The sequence below is a fragment of the Dama dama genome, chromosome 7 (genome assembly GCF_033118175.1).
Source record: "Dama dama isolate Ldn47 chromosome 7, ASM3311817v1, whole genome shotgun sequence".
In the NCBI taxonomy this organism is placed as follows: Eukaryota; Metazoa; Chordata; class Mammalia; order Artiodactyla; family Cervidae; genus Dama; species Dama dama.
Window position 1 is genome coordinate 7,081,902 of NC_083687.1, and position 18,927 is coordinate 7,100,828.

Below are 18,927 nucleotides of genomic sequence, written 5' to 3' on the forward strand. Positions count from 1 at the left end.
ACAAAAGAAAAATGCAAGTAACATGAAGCAACTTTCCATGGGCTCTCCCAGAGAGTCTTCCTATTATAGCCCTGGTCTCATTCTGTAGCTTATTATGACAAACTAGCGGTATTTCCTGATATATGTAAACACAAATAGATCAACATTACTTGCAAGGCATTTTCTGTTGAAATTATCTTTGTCTATTTTGAGTACAGCTCCAAGTAAGTCCTAGCCTGTAGACTAGGGAGAATAAATTCAACCTTTGTTTCTTAGCTTACTTTTTGTCCCCTTAAAGATGAAAGGGAGTAGTAAAACTGTTTTAAAGGGTGTCATAAAACTGATAATTTCCTTATAAGGATTTACTGCAAGTACTTGTATATTGGTTTCTTTTAGGCCTGGCAGCTATGATTGTGAGTTACTTCTCTTCAGAATTATTTCACCATAAAATAATCTTTTGTACATCATTTGTAATGATCTGTCAGTTAGTGTGAAATTTTAAAAAATTGGAAAACATTGCAGAGTTCCATTGCAAACATATTTAAAACTTTTAGCCATATTTCTTTCTCAAAAATAGTAATGAAACATACTTGAAATATTTAAAAAGTCAAAGTCATTATAGTATTTTTCCTTTTTAAAAATGAAGTATAGTTTACATAGAATATTACCATATTTTCAGGTGTACGACGTCACTATACTACATTATAATCAGACATTTCTTTTCATTATGAGTTGATAACCTCAGGAAGTCTAGTAACCATGTCCCCGTGCCAAATGATTACAATATTATATACCATATTCCCTGTGCTGTACAATACATCTGCACATCCCTGTGGCTTATCTGTCTTACAACTGAAAATTTCTGTCTGTTAATTCCTTCACCTGTTTTGCCCAGCACCCTACCCATCCCCTTTGAGCACCCCTCATCCCTTCCACTTTGTTCTCAGTATCTATGAGTCTTTGTCTATTTTGTTTAGTTTATTCATTTGTTTTGTTTTTAAAATTCTGCATATAAGTGAAATCACCTGATATTTGTCTTTCTCTGACATTTCACTTTAGCATAAAGTGAAATATATATATATATATATACACTGTATATATATACCATATATATATATACACACCCTATATATATTTATATAAATATATATACTCACACACCACAGCTTCTTTGTTAATTCATCTACTGATGAGAACTCAGGTTTCTTCCACATCTTGACTGTTGTCAATAATGCTACTGTGAACATAGGGGTGCATACATCTTATCAGATTAGTGTTTTCACTTTGAATAAACACCCCGAGGTGGAGCTGTGGCGTTGTTGGACCACACGGTCATTCTACTCTTCACTTTTGGTGGGCCTCCATACTATTTTCCGTAGTGGCTGTAGCAATTTACATCCCACCAGCAGTGCACAAGGATTCCCTTTTCTCTACATCCTTACCAGTACTTGTTATTTTTTGTCTATTTGTTAATAGCCATACTTACAGGTGTGAAGTGATATCTCATTGTGATTTTAATTTGCATTTCCCTGCTGATTAGCTGTCTTGAGCATCTTTTCATGTGTATTTGGCCATCTGTATGCTTTTCTTGGAGAAATGCCTATTCAGGTCCACTTCCCATTTTTTAATTGGATTAATTATTTTTTGATGTTGACTTATATGAATTCTTTGTATATTTTGGATATTAACTTTCTATCAGATACATAATTTACAATTATCTTCTCCCCTCCAGTAGGTTACCTTTTCATTTTTCTTATGGTTTCCTTCAGTATGAAAGCTTTTTAGTTTGATACAGTCCCATTTGTTTATTTTTGGTTTTGTTGCTCTTGCTTGAGGAAAGAGATCCAAAAAATTTCTCCTAGGAGTTTTAAGATTTCAGGTCTTACTTTTAAGTCTTTAATCCATTTTGAGTTTATGGTGTAAGACAGTGCTCCAGTTTGATTATTTTGCATGTAGCTGTCCAGTTTTCCCATCTCAATTACTGAAGAGACTTTTTCCTCCACTATGTTCTTGGTTTTTATTTGTAAATTAATTGATCGTGTAAGTGTGTGTTTATTTCTGGGCTGCCTATTCTGTTCCATTGATCTGTGGGTCTATTTTTGTGCCAATACCAAACCAGTCCATCCTAAAGGAAATCAGGCCTGACTCTTCATTGGAAGGACTGATGCTGAACCTGAAACTCCAATACTTTGGCCACGTGATATGAAGAGCTGACTCATTGGAAAAGACCCTGATGCTGGGAAAGATTGAAGGCAGGAGGAGAAGGGGACAACAGAAGATGAGATGCTTGAATGGCATCACCAACTTGATGGACATGAGTTTGAGCAAGCTCCAGGAGTTGGTGATGGACAGGGAAGCCTGGTGTGCTGCAGTCCATGGGGTCGCAAAGAGTCAGACACAACTGAGTGACTGAACTGAACTGAACTGCAATGTTTAGGATATTATAGCTTTCTAGTTTGAAATCAGGAAGCAAGATATCTCCAGCTTTCTTCTTCCTCCTTAAGATTGCTTTGACTACTCGGGGTCTTTTGTGGTTCCATATAAATTTTAGGATTATGTCTTCCAGTTCTATGAAAAATGCCCTTAGGAATTTTCTTAGAGATTGCATTGTTTCTATAGATTTATTTGGGTAGTATGGACATTTTTAACATTATTAACTCTTTCAATCCCTGATCACGGTATATCTTTCCATTTATTTGTGTCATCTTCAATCTCTTCCCTGGTGTCTTACAGGTTTTGGATTACAGGTCTTTCACTTCTTGGTTAAAATTATTCCTAGGTATTTTTTTTTTTTTTAATTTTTGATGCAATATTGTAAATGGGATTGTTTTCTTAATTTCTGTTTCTACTAATTATTATTAGTGTAAAGAAATGCAACAGATTTCTGTACAGTTGATCCTTAAATATTTAGGAAATTAGGAGCACTAACACTCCATGCAGTCAAAAACCTGCATGTAACTTTTAGTCAGCCCTTCATATGTTGGGTTCCTTTGTATCTATATCTGAATTCCACATCCTTGGATTCAGCCAACTGCAGATCTTGAACTGTTGACTTTTTAAAAAATCTTCCTTTAAGCAGACTTGTGCAGTTGAAGCCTGTGTTCCTCAAGGGTAACAGTGTAGTAATTTTATATCCTGTAACCTTATTGACCTCACTGATGAGTCCAGACTGTTTCCCAGTGGGGACTTTGGTTTTCTATATATAGTATGTCATTTGCAGATAGTGACCATTCTTCTCCCTTTGCAATTTGGATGCCTTTTATCTCTTTCTCATATCTAATTGGACTTTCAATACTATATTGAAAAAAAAGTGGAGAGAATGGCCATCCTTGTCTCAATCCTAATCTTGCAGGAATACTTTCCACTGTTGAGTGTGATGTTAGCTGTGGGTTTGTCATATGTGGCCTTTCTTATGTTAAGGTATGCTCCCTTTGTCACCACTCTGCAGAGACTTTTTATCATTGATAAATGTTGGATTTTGTCAAATGCTTTTCCTGCATCTATTGAGATCATCACATGACCTTTATCATCTGTTTTGTTAATGTGATGTATCACATTGATTGATTTGCAGATATTGAAACATCCTTGCATCCCAGGGATAAACCAGACCTGATCATGGTGTGTGATCCTTTTAATGTATTATTGAATTCAGTCTATTATAATAATATTTTGCTGAGGATTTTTGCATCAATGTTCATCTGAAATATTGGCCTATAATTTTCATTTCTTATATGTTTTTATCTGGTTTTGGTATCATGGTAATGCTGTCTTCCTAGAATGAGTTTGGAAGTATTTGTTTTTCTTCAGTATTTTGGGAGTAGTTTCTGAATGATAGGTATTAACTCTTCTTCAAATGTTGGTAGAATTCACCTGTGAAGACTTCTTGTCCTGAACTCTTGTTTATTGAGGGTTTTGGGATTACTGATTCAATATCATTGCTAGTGAGTGGTCTGTTCACTATGTTTTGATTTCATCTTTGATTTTCTTTGTTAAACCGTTGGTTGTTTACTAGCGTATTGTTTTGCCTCCATTTGCTGCTGTTCAGTCGCTTAGTCATGTCTGACTCTTTGTGACCCTAAGGACTGCAGCACGCCAGGCCTTCCTGTCCTTCACTGTCTTCTGGAGCTTGCTCCAACTCGTCCATCGAGTTGCTGATGTCATCCAACCATCTCATCCTCTGCCATCCCCTTCTCTTCCTGCCCTCAATCTTTCCCAGCACCAGGGTCTTTTCCAATGAGTCAGCTCTTCGTGTCAGGTGGCCAAAGTATTGGAGTTTCAGCTTCAGCCTCAGTCCTTCCAATGAACACCAAGCACTGATTTCCTTTAGGATGGACTGGTTGGATCTCCTTGCAGTCCAAGGGACTCTCAAGAGTCTTCTCTTTTGAACACCATGGTTCAAAACCATCAATTCTTCAGCACTCAGCTTTCTTTATAGTCCAACTCTCACATCCACACACGACTACTGGAAAAACCATAGCCTTGACTAGATGGACCTTTGCTGGCAAAGTAATGTCTCTGCTTTTTAATATGCTGTCTAGGTTGGTCATAACTTTCCTTCCAAGGAGTAAGTGTCTTTTAATTTCATGGCTGCAGTCACCATCTGTTGACTTTGGAGCCCAGAAAAACAAAGTCAGCCACTGTGTCCACTGTTTCCCCATCTATTTGCCATGAAGTGATGGGACAAGATGCCATGATCTTAGTTTTCTGAATGTTGCACTTTAAGCCAACTTTTTCACTCTCCTCTTTCACTTTCATCAAGAGGCTCTTTAGTTGTTCTTCACTTTCTGCCGTAAGAGTGGTGTCATCTGCATATCTGAGGTTATTGATATTTCTCCCGGCAATCTTGATTCCAGCTTGTATTTTATGTGATTGGGTGCTCCTAATTTGAGTGTAAGGTGTTGCAAGTGTTATATTCTTTTATATGATCAATCCTTTTGCTATTATATGATGCCCTCCTTTGTCTTTTTAACAGACTTCTGTCTTCAGTGTTGGTACCCCAGCTTTCTCTGTTTCTATTTGCATGGAGATTTTTTTCCCATCCTTCACTGTCAATCTCTGTGTGTCTTTAGGTCTAAAGTGAGTTTCTTGGGGGTCGCAGATAGATGGGTCTTTTTTTCAAATTCATTCAGTCACCTGTGTCTTTTGATAGGCACATTTAGTTCATTTATATTTAAAGTAATTATTGATAGGTATACTTAGGTATACTGCCATTTGGTTAATTATTTCTGTTTTTTTTTTTTTTTTTTTAGTTCTTTTCTGTTTTTATTTTCTTCTCTTGTCTCTTCATTTTTGATGTGATAGCTTTCTTTATTCAAATATCTCATTTTTTGTTCATTTCTTATAGATTTTTGGTTTGTCCATACCATGAGGTTCATATATAACAACCTCTATATACAGCAGTCTATTTTTAAGTTGATCTTTGCTTAAGTTGAAGGACACTCAAAAAGTCCTATATTTTAATTCCCTCAACCATGTTTTATGTTTATGGAATCATATTTTGCATCTTTTAATATTGTGTATCACTTAACTGTTTTAGATATTCTGATTTCCCTGCTTTTGTCTTTAAATGTCATACTAGGTTTTAGTTGGTTGACCCACCACCTTTACTATATGCTTGCCTGCCACAGTGATTTTTTTTTCATAATTTTCTTATTTCTAGTGATGACCTTTTTTTTTTTTTTTTTTTTTAAAACTATTTAAAGAAGTCCCTTTAGCATTTCTTATTAGAGTGGTTTAGTGGTGAAGGACTCTTTTAGCTTTTGTTTGTCTGGAAACTCTCTCTCCTTCATTTCTGAATGCTAACCTCTCAGGGTAGAGTATTTTGATAGTAATTTTTTTCCTTTCAGTACTTCGCACCAGTCCCTTCTGACCTATAAAGTTTCTGTTGTAAAATGAGCTGAGAGTCTTGTCTTATGAAAGTCCCTTTGTGTATAACTATTTGCTTTACTCTTGCTGTTTTTAATATGCTCTTTTCAATTTTTGACATTTTAATTATAATGTCAACTGGATTCATCTTGATGTGATTCTTTGTTTCTTGGACTTGGATGTTTATTTCCTTCACTAGGTTGGGGAAATTTTCAGGCATTATTTTTTTTAATATATTCTCTGTCAGTTTATCCTCTGTCTTCTCCTTCTACAACCCCTATAATGTAAATGGTGGTATGCTTGTTGTTGTCCCAGACGTCCCTTAAACTATCCTAATTTTTTTCTTTTTTTTGGTTTCTTTTTTCTACTCCTATTGGGTGATTTCCACTACTGTGTCCTCCAGATCACTGATCCATTTTTCTGTATTCTCTAATCTGTCGTCGATTCCTTCCAGTCTGTATTTCATTTCATATTCAGTATTCTTCAGTTCCTGTTGCTTTAAAAAAAATTTTTTTTTTCTTTCTCTTTATGGATGTTCTCACTGAGTTAGGCCATTTGTCTTCAGAGTTCAGTGAGCATCTCTGAGACTATTGCTTTGAACTCTTTATCTGGAAAATTTGTTATCTCCATTTCATTTAGTTGTTTTTCTGAGGTTTTTGTCTTTTTCTTTCATGCAGAAGGGCAGAAGGTATTCTTTCATCTCTTCACTTTGCCTAAATCTATATGTCTCTTTCTATGTATTAGGTATAATAGCTACATCTCCCGGATTTGAAAGAACAGTCTTATGTACAAGATGTCCTGTGGAGCTGAGTGGCACAGTCCCCTCTGGTCACCAGAGTCAGCTGCTCCCGGGGTATCTCCTGTGTGGGTCACGTGTGTCCTCCTATTGTGACTGGGCTGTGATGGCTGCAGGTTCCCGCATGTGTGGGTTGACTCCCTGGATCAGGGGCTGCTTTGGAGGGGTGCTGGGGCAGCCTGCTGTGGAAGGATGGGGAGGGAGGTGCTTTACAGTAGGCAGCGAGGGCAGGTCCTCTGGGGAATGCTGGGGAAGGGATGCATGGTATTAGCTAGGTTGATAGAGAATAACAGAAGTACCAGGCCAGCTAGGTAGAAGGAGAGTGAAAAAGAATGATGTCTGCCAGCACTCCTGACCCCAGAGGAGCTCCACCAGATCCCTGCCCCCCAGCACCTGACCTAAATTAGTCAAAGGATCTCCTTCTCATATGACCCAGGAGCTTTTCAAGCTGCTGCATCTGTTCTGGGACTTGGAGCGAATGTAACCCCACTGGTTTTAAAAGCCAAATGTTATGGAGCTCATCATTAGGGTCTCAGGCTGGGAATCTTGACGTGGGGCTCACACCCCTCACTCCTCAGGGGGCACCTCTCCAGCTGTGATACCCTTCCCCCTGGTGGGTCTTCACACTGGGGATGAGAATTATAACCAGATTGCTTCTCTGCCCCTGTGTAGCCTTTTCCTTTTGTCCTGAATTGTAGAAAATCTGTCTTGCTAGTTTTCAGGTTGTTTTCAGAGTTGGTTGTGCCCTATGCAGTTGCGATTTGGTGTGTCCATGAGAGGGGATGAGCTCAGGATCGTTCTAATCTTCCGTCCTGATCTGGAACCTCATTATAGTATTTTTCTGCAGTCAGAATCAGCCAAACATGAAAAGGCAAGGTTAGTGAATGAGCGGCAATGCTAACCTGTTGGTGCCCCCTAGTGGTAAGCCTTAAATTGCCAGTCTTCTCGAGCACTGAACTTTGGGGAAGGAGGTAGAGGAAGGCAAGGTGAAAAGATGTTAAAAAAAGAAGAAAGACATAGGGAAAAAAGTCCTCAAAACGAAATAAAACAAAAATTGAGTCTTGGAAAATAACTGACTTCATTTATTTTGTGACTTTCAGGAATGAGCTCTGAAAAGTCATGAAAATTTATTTTAGTCCCAGCACTGAGCTGTGTGCGCGGGCTTAGTTGCTCAGTCAAGTCTGACTCTCTGTGACCCCATAGACGGTAGCCCCCCCCCCAGGCTCCTCTGTTCATGGGGATTCTCCAGGCAAGAATACTGGAGTGGGTTGCCATTTCCTCCTCCAAGGGAGCTTCCTGACCCAAGGATTGAACCCAGGTCTCCCACATTGCAGGCAGATTCTTTACCATCTGAGCCACCGAGAAAGCTCCAGCTCAGTGCTGGTGAGAACTCACTGACATAATATACCAACCATAGAGCTAAGTTCTGTTATTTTTCATCAGGTATAAGATGGGGACACTGAGATTCTAATTTAAATATCTGGCCTGGAGTCAATCAGTATGAGATGAAGGGCTGACTGATCCAGAGTCCAGACTTTCAACTGCTTCTATTCTGGCCTTTATTAATAATCATTTATAATGTTTGTAGCTAATAAGAATGATACTGTCAACATATGTGTTTTGTATTCATTGCATCTTTAGGAATGAGCAAATAACTTCTTGATATAATAGAAGAAAACTTTATATACTTCTAATATTTTGATAACTGTAGATAATAAATATCTGTAAAATTCTGTAGAAAGATTGAAATTTTTGATTTAAAAATTCCACTAGTTGATTAGATTTGCTTTTGTACATTGAAATTATTGCATTACTTAACAGCAGATTTGATCCCAAAGTCAACAACCATACCATCCGCAATGCACCCAATCGAGTTAGAGTTGACCCAAGATGCTCTAACTTCAGGAGTTAAATATTCCATTGCATGTGGAAAAGTATAAAGTGATATCTTGTCTTTTCTAAGTAATGCATCATGGACATATTTCCTTCATTATGAAGTGGTCTCTAGGAAATAGGCGCCAAACCCTTTATTCTAAACCATGCATTTCTATTTTTAATGACTTTTTTGTTATACATAATGGTTTAATGGTTACAGAGAAGCTTCTAGAACATTTTTTCATGTCAGCATTCTTTCACCACAGCATTACACAGGATTTTCCATTTGATTTTCTGCTCTTCTTCAAGCCCAAACTGAAATCGTAGAACTGGAAGAAACATGTTCCTTTATTCTCACCAAATAAAATTCTTGCTTCTGTTTTACTTATACATGTTCACAGTAGCCTGAACCCAAAACCACACAGGCTGAATACGAAATATAAAATAGTTTGCTTGGAAAAACATTTACCCTATGAAGTAATTGTTACTAAATACTTTTGAATCAACAAACTGGTAACACTCAAATGGTTTTGAGTAATATTTCTAATGTGAAATTGGCAAACTTTAGTCAATTTCAGTGAATGTATTGGGAGACCCAGGAAAATATTGTCTATGAGAATTTTATTAATTAGTATAACTCTGAGTGATTTCAGTTCTTCTCATGAACCTCTCTCTCAACAGTTTTTTATTCTATGCATGCTTGTGGTATTATATTAGTTTTGCCAAGAATTGCTTTTATTAATTGTTTTACATTTTATTTTTAATATTATATGGTATTATGTGTTTTGCTTGGTATTTATGAAGTATTTAGTAATTCTTGATACAGTTGAACTAGAAGATATTATGACTTCTTTTCATATCTTTGACTGAATGTATTCATGTTTGACAAATTTATGAAGATAGGCAATAGGAAAAGGAATCTATTTTTCTTAATCTGAAATCACCCCAAATACACTCAATATTAGATATTGGATATGTTGAAATAATGTAAGATTTGTGGGTATGTCCTAATGTAGACCATGCTTAGTACTAGAATTATTCAGATCAAAGATATTAAATCCAGGGACTGAAATGGGTGGAATGGGGGCTCTTAAGTCTTCTAGGAGGTGATGCCTGGGTGCTGCTCAGGGATGTTTGGGCATAGTTTTGTTTTTCCTTCAGAGTGAAAATGTAGCCTTGCTGACAGTGGGGTTGCCTGCAGAGACAGCAGTAACTAATAACTACTAATACAGATTGTGTAAGAGCATAGAGATTTGAACAGGGATGAAACCTTAAGTAACAACAGTTTCTATGCAGCACAAAATTCAGCTTCTCAGGTCTGATGGTATCAGGGCAATTGTAGGATCTCGTTAGGAATTCATGGGGCCAAGCAACACAGCACTGACACAGCTGTAGAACTATGTAAGTCCACCTTGTATCTGGTAAGAGTTTACAGACAGATTTTATTTGAATTTTATTTAAATTCAGACCTTTATCATTTTACTGAATTGGTGTGAGTGTGTATTTGAGTGGGATTTGGTTCTGGATGGTTTCATGCTGAAACATGGTTCTATTCATGAAACATGAAGTGGACTTTAACTGATTGCTTTGAGAGTGTGCATTTTCTGCCTTACAAGCATACAGTTCACATCACTCTATCTCCTTTATAATCATCACTCAATTATTTACTTTTGATTTCTCTTTAAAGTGCTAATGGGCATACTGTGCTCATGTATTATAATGCTACTTTAAATTTTTATGTTGTTTTATTTATTCTCTAGTTAGTATGTTTATAAAGACTTGTGTTTTCAACTGGTGTGTGAGCGCCTTGTTGATGGTCGTCGCTCGCATGCAACTTTTGTTCTCCGCAAAGTGTGAACTGAATTGAGCCAAATAGAATCAAACTGAATTCCACTTTATGGAATTTAAGTTTGGGTTTTAAAACTAGAACTGTGTGCTGTATCTTGTACCATAATTGTGGCTACCGCATGGACAAATGTTAAGAGTCAAGATGTGAACATCAAAACAATGGCAGACTCTCCCTGCAGTAGAAAATACTTGATTTCATTGTCCTGATTTATGGAGGACCACTGCTGTTTTTTGAAAGCCTTGAGGATGCAGAGGGTTTCAGAGAAATACTGATGGTGCTCAATTTCCCTATCTTCCAAATTCCTTCTTTTGCCAGAGTCAATACATATACATAAAACCAAATGTTATCCATTTGTTCAATTGAAGTGTCATCAAGAAAGGAGCTAGGAAAACGGAAAGGGGCTAGGAAGAAATAAATATTGATTGGTACCATCACTGTTCAATAAATACGTGTGATAAATGATCATTTTGGTAAATGCGTCAAATGATGATAGAACTACTTTCCTATTAATAAATGGGCTCACATTATTATTAAAGTTAGACAATTAGCATTAATTTTCTCTGAATCTTGCTAGAGAACTTGTACATTTGGGTTGAACCAGGTGAATGAATTATCTTTCTTTCTCTCACTGGTCTGCATGTGCTCCACAATTTTCTCAGCAAGGAAGTCATCAGGAGAAAGAGCTGTATCTTACATAAGGAGTTAAGTTCCTGGGTGTTTCAAGGCTCAGTTTGAAGGAAATTATTTAGTTTCATTAGTTTTTAGTTATGGCTGAGAAACTGTGAGGGCCTTTGGACCTGTTTTGTTGAATTTGAGCTCCTATGATTTGACAGTCTTTTTGCATTAATCATTATAAGTAAAGTAAGAAAGTGTTCAAGTGAAATATCCTTATTTTATCACTTAAGTTGCTATGAAAGAAGAGTCAAGGTTAATATCCTCATAGTTTCTTTTCTTGAGTCTGTATTTAAAACTATAGCTATCAGCACATTTCGTATAATATTAAATCCCATAAATTTTTTCTTTTCCAAAATTTAATTCCTATAAATAGCAGTTTCATGCTGTCAAGAGCTATGCTTGATGATTTGCATCATTTGCAAGTTAAAACTCCCATTTTGGCCTATTCTTCTTTAATGATACTGACTAAATTTCTTAAATTAAAAATCTACTTTATTTCTTTTTAGGGAATCCCAGGATTTCCTGGAAACCAAGGATTAATGGGACAAAAAGTAAGTACAACTGAAAGTTGAAAGATTTGGTCCTGGGATCTGTTTATGAAAAGGGCAAAGTGGTGATGTCTCTTCACATAGAATATATTTTGTCACATTTATGGCAATAGTTAATGGTTCAAATATGATATAATTTTGGAAGCTATTATTTTGACCTTACAACTTGTTTTTCTTATTTTATACAGGTAGTATAAATTTGAATTTACACACATGCTTTCCATTTTACTTGGTTACTTTCTATCTTGTTCTCTTAGACCATCCTTTCAGGGCAAGTTTTCTACTTCCTGAACTATATCTTTAGAAATTCCTTTAGTACAAATATCTTGATTGTAAATGTTCAATTTTTATGTAATTACTTCCCTGGTGGCTCAGATGGTAAAAGCATCTGCCTACAGTGCAGGAGACCTGGGTTCGATCCCTGGGTTGGGAAGATCCCCTGGAGAAGAAAGTGGCAACCCACTCCAGTATACTTGCCTGGAAAATGCCATGGACAGAGGAGCCAGGTAGGCTACAGTCCATGGGGTGGCAAAGAGTCAGACACAACTGAGTGACTTCACTTCACTTATTTAACTCTTGTGTTTGAGAAAGGATTTTTGTAGGGTATACAATTCATGGTTAATGATTATTTCCTCTTGATACATTGAAGTTTTTCTACTATCATTTCCTGGCTTCCATGGTTAACTATGAAAAATCTGCTCTTGTTTCTAATCATCATTCTTTTGCAAGTGATCTGTCCCTTCTTTTGGCATTCTTTAAGGTATTTTATTTGTTTTTAGTGTTCTTAAAGCTCAGTGCAGTGTGTCTCGATATGGATTTGCCTGTATTCATCTTGGTGGGAATTCAGTTTACTTCCTGGCTGTCTGTAGGTGTTTCTATTAGGTCTGAATGACGTGGGCTATTAATCTCCACGTTACTTCTCTTCATTCTCCACTCTTCCCTCTTTCTAGAAAATCTAGTTAAACATATCTCATTCCTTCTAACTTTGTCTTCTCCATCTCTAAATTGCTTACTTTCGTATCCTTGATCCTTAAATTCTGGTTAATGTTTTGGTTATGTTTTCCAGTTTATTTCTATCTATTCTTCCTTTACTGTGTCTAACCTGCTGTTTAAACCATCAGTTGATACAAAAATACAAGAAATTGTATTTTTCATTTTAGAATTTCAAATTTTAATGATATCTTTTTACTCTTTTTTCTTGAGGTACAGCTGATTTACAGTGTTGTGTTAGTTTCAGATATACAGCAAAATATATTTGCTTTTTGGATTCTTTTTCCTTATGTGACATGAAAGTTGCTTAGTTGTGTCCAATTCTTTGCGACCCCATGGATAGTCCATGGAATTCTCCAGGCCAGAACACTGGAGTGGTTAGCAGTTCCCATCTCCAGGGGATCTTCCCAACCCAGGGATCAAACCCAGGTCTCCCACATTGTAGGAAGATTCTTTACCAGCTGAGCCACCAGGGAAATATTAAATATAGTTCTCTGTGCTAATAGCGTCTTTTTATTCTTGATAGCCTCTTATTCTGTTTTCAGTTCTAATCGTCTTTGATGATTCTGTTCTTTCATTTGTAAAGATTTCAGAGAATAGCTCTGAATTCAGTTTCTAGCCATTCTAACATCTGCAATTCATTCTTATTTCTCTTGATTCTCTTGTCTTGTGGTTTTCTGGTTCCCTTGTCTTGATTGTAGATTCTGAGCTCATTGCTTCATCCTAGCTGGCAGGCGTCCTGTCAGCCTAGCTGAGGCTTGGGGAGCCTAGCTGCCTCCTGCTGGCAGGCCTGTGTACCCCTTCAGCCCGCTTTGAGAGTCTTAAGCCTTTGTAGGTGTTAAAGACTCCTGCCCTCTCCCTGTGGCTGCCCAGTGTTCGGTTTCCTAAAAGCTGAGCATGTACCCTCCACACCTCCAGCCCTCTGGTTTCCTGCATCTCTATCTCTGATGAGGTTTCTGCACAGTTCCAAGTCTTCATAATTATAGTTGTGATCCAGAGTATATTTTATTAAAATAAAGGATCTTTGAAGACTTCCCCTACTTCTCATAAGGCCAGCACTCTCTCAAAGAGGATGAGGGCTTTTGTTCTTGATTCAGAGAATCTCTTGGAGCATAAGGTCAACCACAATCCCCAAAGTTGAAATCTAAATGCTATGATTTGCTCAGTCATGTCCAACTCTGTGACACCAGGGACTGTAGCCTGTCAGGCTCCTCTGTCCATGGTATTTTCCAGGCAAGAATACTGGAGTAGGTTCCCATTTCCTTCTCCAGAATGCTTTGCTAGGAAATTCCTAATGATGAATTGGTAATTTGCAATTTTAAACTTTATCTGTGTTTGATTTTTAGGGAGACATTGGGCCTCCAGGACCGCTAGGGAAGAAAGGCGCTCCGGGAATACCTGTACGTTAGTGTCATTCTTTGGGGTGTTGAAATAGTGTTGCTATGTACCAAGAGTTCTCATTCTGAACCTCACACAATGCAAGTGTTCAGCAACGAGATGCACAGGCTCCACAACTGCCAATCCATTTGTATGAAAAAGATTTTGTCCATTTTTATAGAGGAAAATAGACTTCTTCAGCTTCTGAAAAAGTTGGCTATCCAAGAAAAGATCAAGAACTCTTACTGTAGCTAAACCAGAAAACAAATACTCCAGCTCTTTATTTAAAAAAAAAAAAACAAAAAACAAAAAAACTGAGCACCACGAAAAGGTCTAAAAACAAATGATCTTTTTTACTTTTTAGATAATTTACAAATTTATTTATACAAATGAGGAAGAATACATTCAGAACAGGTAGTATAGGAAGATCCTGAATTAATGAGAAAATAATTTTGGAAGTTTTGGGAGTAAAGGGACATATGAGTTTGCTACTAAAAGTTATGAAAATCCTATGGTATATAAGACTCCATAAAAAATTTCTGAAAGTTATTACTAAAAGTGATGTGGATTTTAACCTATGAATCAAATTGCCTCTAACAGCTTTTTCTTTGAGTAAAAAATATCTGATAGTTTCCGACTTTTCATTTAATTATTTAAGTTTAAAAAGCAGGTATTTACCTTGTGAAAAGATTTGATAAAATTTTGGTGAAAGGCTTGAATGGAATGTTCTTCCTCTACCTCCATCATCATGACCAAATTATTTTTTCATTGAAATATTAAACTTAATTATTTATCAGTATTTAAGTTAGTCTCCAGAAAATGAAAGTATTGATTAGAACTTCACTGAACTTAAAAAATAAGTATATTTAATATTTCTAATATTTGAAACACTATGCTATGAGTAGTATATTTTATATTTTATAGTTGTGATAGCAGCCTAAATTGATAGCAAAGCATAGTAGTGATGAAATGGTATTTTCAGTGTGAATATGTTGAGATTCCGTTTTCTGATAATGCCAACTGAACAATGCCAACTGAACATTTTTGCTTATCACATTTTCCTTGCTATGATAAAGAGAAAGCAAATGTTTTTAATATATATAATAGTATTTAAATTGAATCTAAATTAAATTATTTCCTTGTTGCTAGAGTAGTTATTCAGTGTTTTATTTTGAATCATATGATTAGTAAAAAATATGGCCATTTGTAACTTACAAATTATTATATTCAGAGAATTTATTAGATTTTAACACTTTAAAAACATTATTCAAGAAAATAAAAAATGTAAGTAAAATTGACCAAAATAATATCTAGGAAGAAATTTAAATGTTGATCATCATGAGAAAAGGAAGAAAGTGAGAGTGTTGGAAAAATAAACTTTTCTTTACAGTTGTTTTTTACTAGCTTTCCAGTAACTTTTGCTATTGGTAGGTGATGTAAGCAACCAGTTATAAGGGCTTTGCTGGCCTTCATGTTATCTTGCATAACTTGATTCTTTATTCTCCTTTATTTGGTTGTGTGAAGGGAAGTTTCCCGTATGTTGCATTATACTTTAGTGGGTTAATTATTATGGGACTGTATAACTTGAAAATTGATCGACTGCTGTTTAATATTCTTCTCTAAATTGCTCTTGCAATTCCCACTTAAAATGTAGGGTTTGATGGGAAGCGATGGCTCGCCAGGTCAGCCTGGAGCCCCAGGATCTAAGGTAAAGAAAATGAATTTAATAAGACTGAGGACTCTGTGCAAAATGACCATTGATGTACTTCGGTCAGAGTTTTCCCTACACTGATATTATTTTGAATGTGGTGTGAGTCTATAAACAAGCACTTGAAGGAATGAAGTCTTAGGTGAAAACGAAGCACATAAAGCACAGTAATGTGAAGCAGCCCTAGTTTAAGCCGGGAAGAGTCCCGGAGCCTCGTGACAGAGCTCTGTCCGCACCGGTAGCCCCGCACACTGAGGAGCACCCGAATTCTAAGCAGCCCAGAATTCAAGCCACTGTCTAGAGCATCCGTAGTTATGAGGGAGGGAACTTTACCAACTTCCAAGCCCTTCTTTGGTATTTTATTTTGTGGAATATATATGGAATTTTTATTTGTAAAATGCCTGATAATGAGTTGTATTACGCATTTCCTCCCTGAGGACTGGGTGTAAGTTGGCATATTCTCTTAACTTCCACATTTAAAAAAAAGTAAGGCAAGCTTGACAAATATATTGAGATTTCAGGTGATGCTGGTTTTAACTTAGAACTGAAATTCTTTGAGTTCCATGGTTCAACCATTTTCTAGGTGTACAGAGTCAGGTGCTAAGAGAATTTCTTTTCTTTCTTTATATTTATTTATTTATTTTTTTAACTTATTAGAGGATCAGATTGGGTACCTTCTGGCTTGACTTAAACTATTCTTGACTATTTAATGAGTAGATTCTAGGATAGCTTTCTGAAAGAAAGTGATGGAATCTGCTCTTTTGAGAGCATTCATCCTTGAACAAGACCAGGGAAATAGATCCTGGCATACAACATGAGTTGTATGGCCTAATCTATTCTACTTTTAATTTCTAAAGTACCTAGAGAAAGAGATAGGATAAAATGTCGTGGGAGCCCAAAGAGTCAGGAAAAGTAGCTGCCCGATTACCAGGGGTGAACTCTGAAGGTCCTTGGAACATTGTGGGTCCCAGCAGTACTAAATGTGCCCCTGCCAAATGGACCTTCTCCATCATTTCTCAAGGTCATTTTGTAAGGAAAGTAGAGTATTTGTATGCTCCTTAAATAACTGGGATACAATGGACTCTCCCGTGATACTGGATGCTCTAATTCTTAAGAATTGCAGCCTAAGATTTTATCAGCTTTTTAAAATGAGCCACTTCCCGTCATTGGCTCACTCTGAGCTGGAGATCAATTAAATCTGTTGGACTTTCCATAAAAGATTTTTGAGCAATGTATTTGTGGCATCCACCCCTTGGGCAGGTCTGCTGATACGGCTGGCGAGTCAAGCGCTTCTAACATCCTAGTTTGTTTTTACATAAATTACTATGAAGTTTGATTTCCCTCATCTTGTACAATTTTAAAAATAGATTCAAGATGTTAAAGTAGATTTTTAGCATCTATTTTTGAACGTATTTTGTTTCAAATAGACTCAAGATGTTAAAATTATACCTCTAAAATGTAATCTTTTTGGTGAAATGTTTGACCTTATTTTCATGCAGTGTATTAGCTCAGGTCTTAGAATGTTTTTCTGCCAAGCACCAGACAGGACATGTTTTGGTCTTTGAGGGCCATATAGCTTCTGATGCAGTCACTCAGCCCTGCTCTTAGAATGTCGAAGCAGCCACTGTGTGGGTATACTCACGTTCTTGCACAACTTTATTTATAAAAACAGGCATTGGGCTGACTTAGCCCGCAGGTCATATCTTACCTGCCTCTGTATCAGAAGTCTCCAACCTCTGGGCCTTGGTACCAGCCTGTTAGGAACTCGGCCACATAACAGGAGGTGAGGGGTGGGGGAGCAGTGAAGCTTCATCTGATGCTCCCCATCACTCCACATCACTTGTGTTACCGCCTGGACCATCCCCCGCCCAGTCTGTGGAAACCTTGTCTTCCATGAAACCGGTCCCTGATGCCAAGAACTTTGGGGACTGCTGCTCTATATTACCGTATCTCTCTGGTTTTGTCAACTAATATATTTGGGAACAATGCCTACAATATCAACGGACATAAGGTCAAGAGTAGGATAATAACGCTGTTGCAAGCAAGTCCGGTATGATACTGAGACCCTGTGTAGATCTTTAGAGAACTTCCAATTTCAACTATAATATTTCTTTTTAGAATAGGTGTTGAGCCACACGTAAGTCTTTTTTACCATACCAGATTCCAGTCTTATAAAATATTATCTAAATGACATCAAAGTGTATTAACATAATCAAGTCATGTAGCTTTCAGCCAGTCCTATCACCCCTGTGAGTTTCAACATAAGCGTTTGTAAAATTAGAAATTTTAAGGAACCTTGATGCTATGGTATAACCATGCTGTTAATGTGACAAATGCTTTAATTAAGTGCAAATATTAAGTTCATGTGGTTCTCAACATGAGCTGAGAATGAAGGTGGTTCCCTTTACTGATCACTACACCCGCCCTGACTCTGGGTGGTCATCACCTCCTCTCCCAGGTGTCACACCAATCTCTTTAATAACAGGGTTTTGCCAGACATGGACAGGGTTATGATTTCAGGTGTCAGAGCATATTTGAAAGCCAGAACCACCTCTGACAATCCCTCCTGATGAACCAGGAGGCGGGTTGTCTCTTTTTGTAACCAATCCTGTTTTCCTGTCTTACATGCTTTGGTCTAATAAGTTGGTTTTGCTTTCCAAGTGTCTGTTAGCAAGGACTGTACTGGAATTCTAAAAAAGCATGCAAACTAAATGTTATCTGATTCATGTTTCTTCCAAAAGCCACTCAAAAGTGCATTTGAGGCTAATTTTCTTTCCTTAAGTTACATACTGAAAATGAGCTCTACAGAGAAAGTGAAACAGGGAAGGATGATTTCCAGCCTAGAGGATGCTATTAAGATACATGGGTCTGGCCTCTGCAACACAGACCTTGCTGATTAGCGCTGGTCCCTAAAGATTTTTTTTACTTGGAGCTACCAGCTTCAAACAGGCTCATTGAAGACTTTATAAATATGCAGACTCACTTCCTTGCTTAAAATTGTTTTTTTTTAATAAGAAGACCTAACATATAGATTCTATTTTTCAAACAATTGGAAAGTTGAAACTGTATAAAAATTGTTTAAATATGTTCCTTTAAATGTCTGGTGACTAAATATATATATGGTGACTAAATTCAAAATTTTAAATGATTTTGATGCATTGACAGGGAAATAAAGGTGAACCTGGACTTCAAGGGCTGCCTGGGACTTCTGGGCTCAAGGTAATTCATTGTGTTTTGATGCATTTGGAAATGTTTTCGAAGTATG

At 36.9% G+C, this 18,927-nt stretch overlaps 1 protein-coding gene across 2 annotated transcripts in view; it reads left to right on the forward strand.

Annotated features, from left to right (window-relative positions):
• Positions 1 to 18,927, forward strand: part of COL21A1 (collagen type XXI alpha 1 chain) — a 264,373-nt gene that overhangs the window by 228,118 nt on the left and 17,328 nt on the right. For both annotated transcript variants that reach the window (XM_061146356.1, XM_061146357.1), the window contains 4 exons: positions 11,546 to 11,590; positions 13,924 to 13,977; positions 15,609 to 15,662; positions 18,828 to 18,881. In XM_061146356.1, coding sequence (XP_061002339.1) covers positions 11,546 to 11,590; positions 13,924 to 13,977; positions 15,609 to 15,662; positions 18,828 to 18,881 — 207 coding nt within the window. The remainder of the gene's footprint in view (positions 1 to 11,545; positions 11,591 to 13,923; positions 13,978 to 15,608; positions 15,663 to 18,827; positions 18,882 to 18,927) is intronic.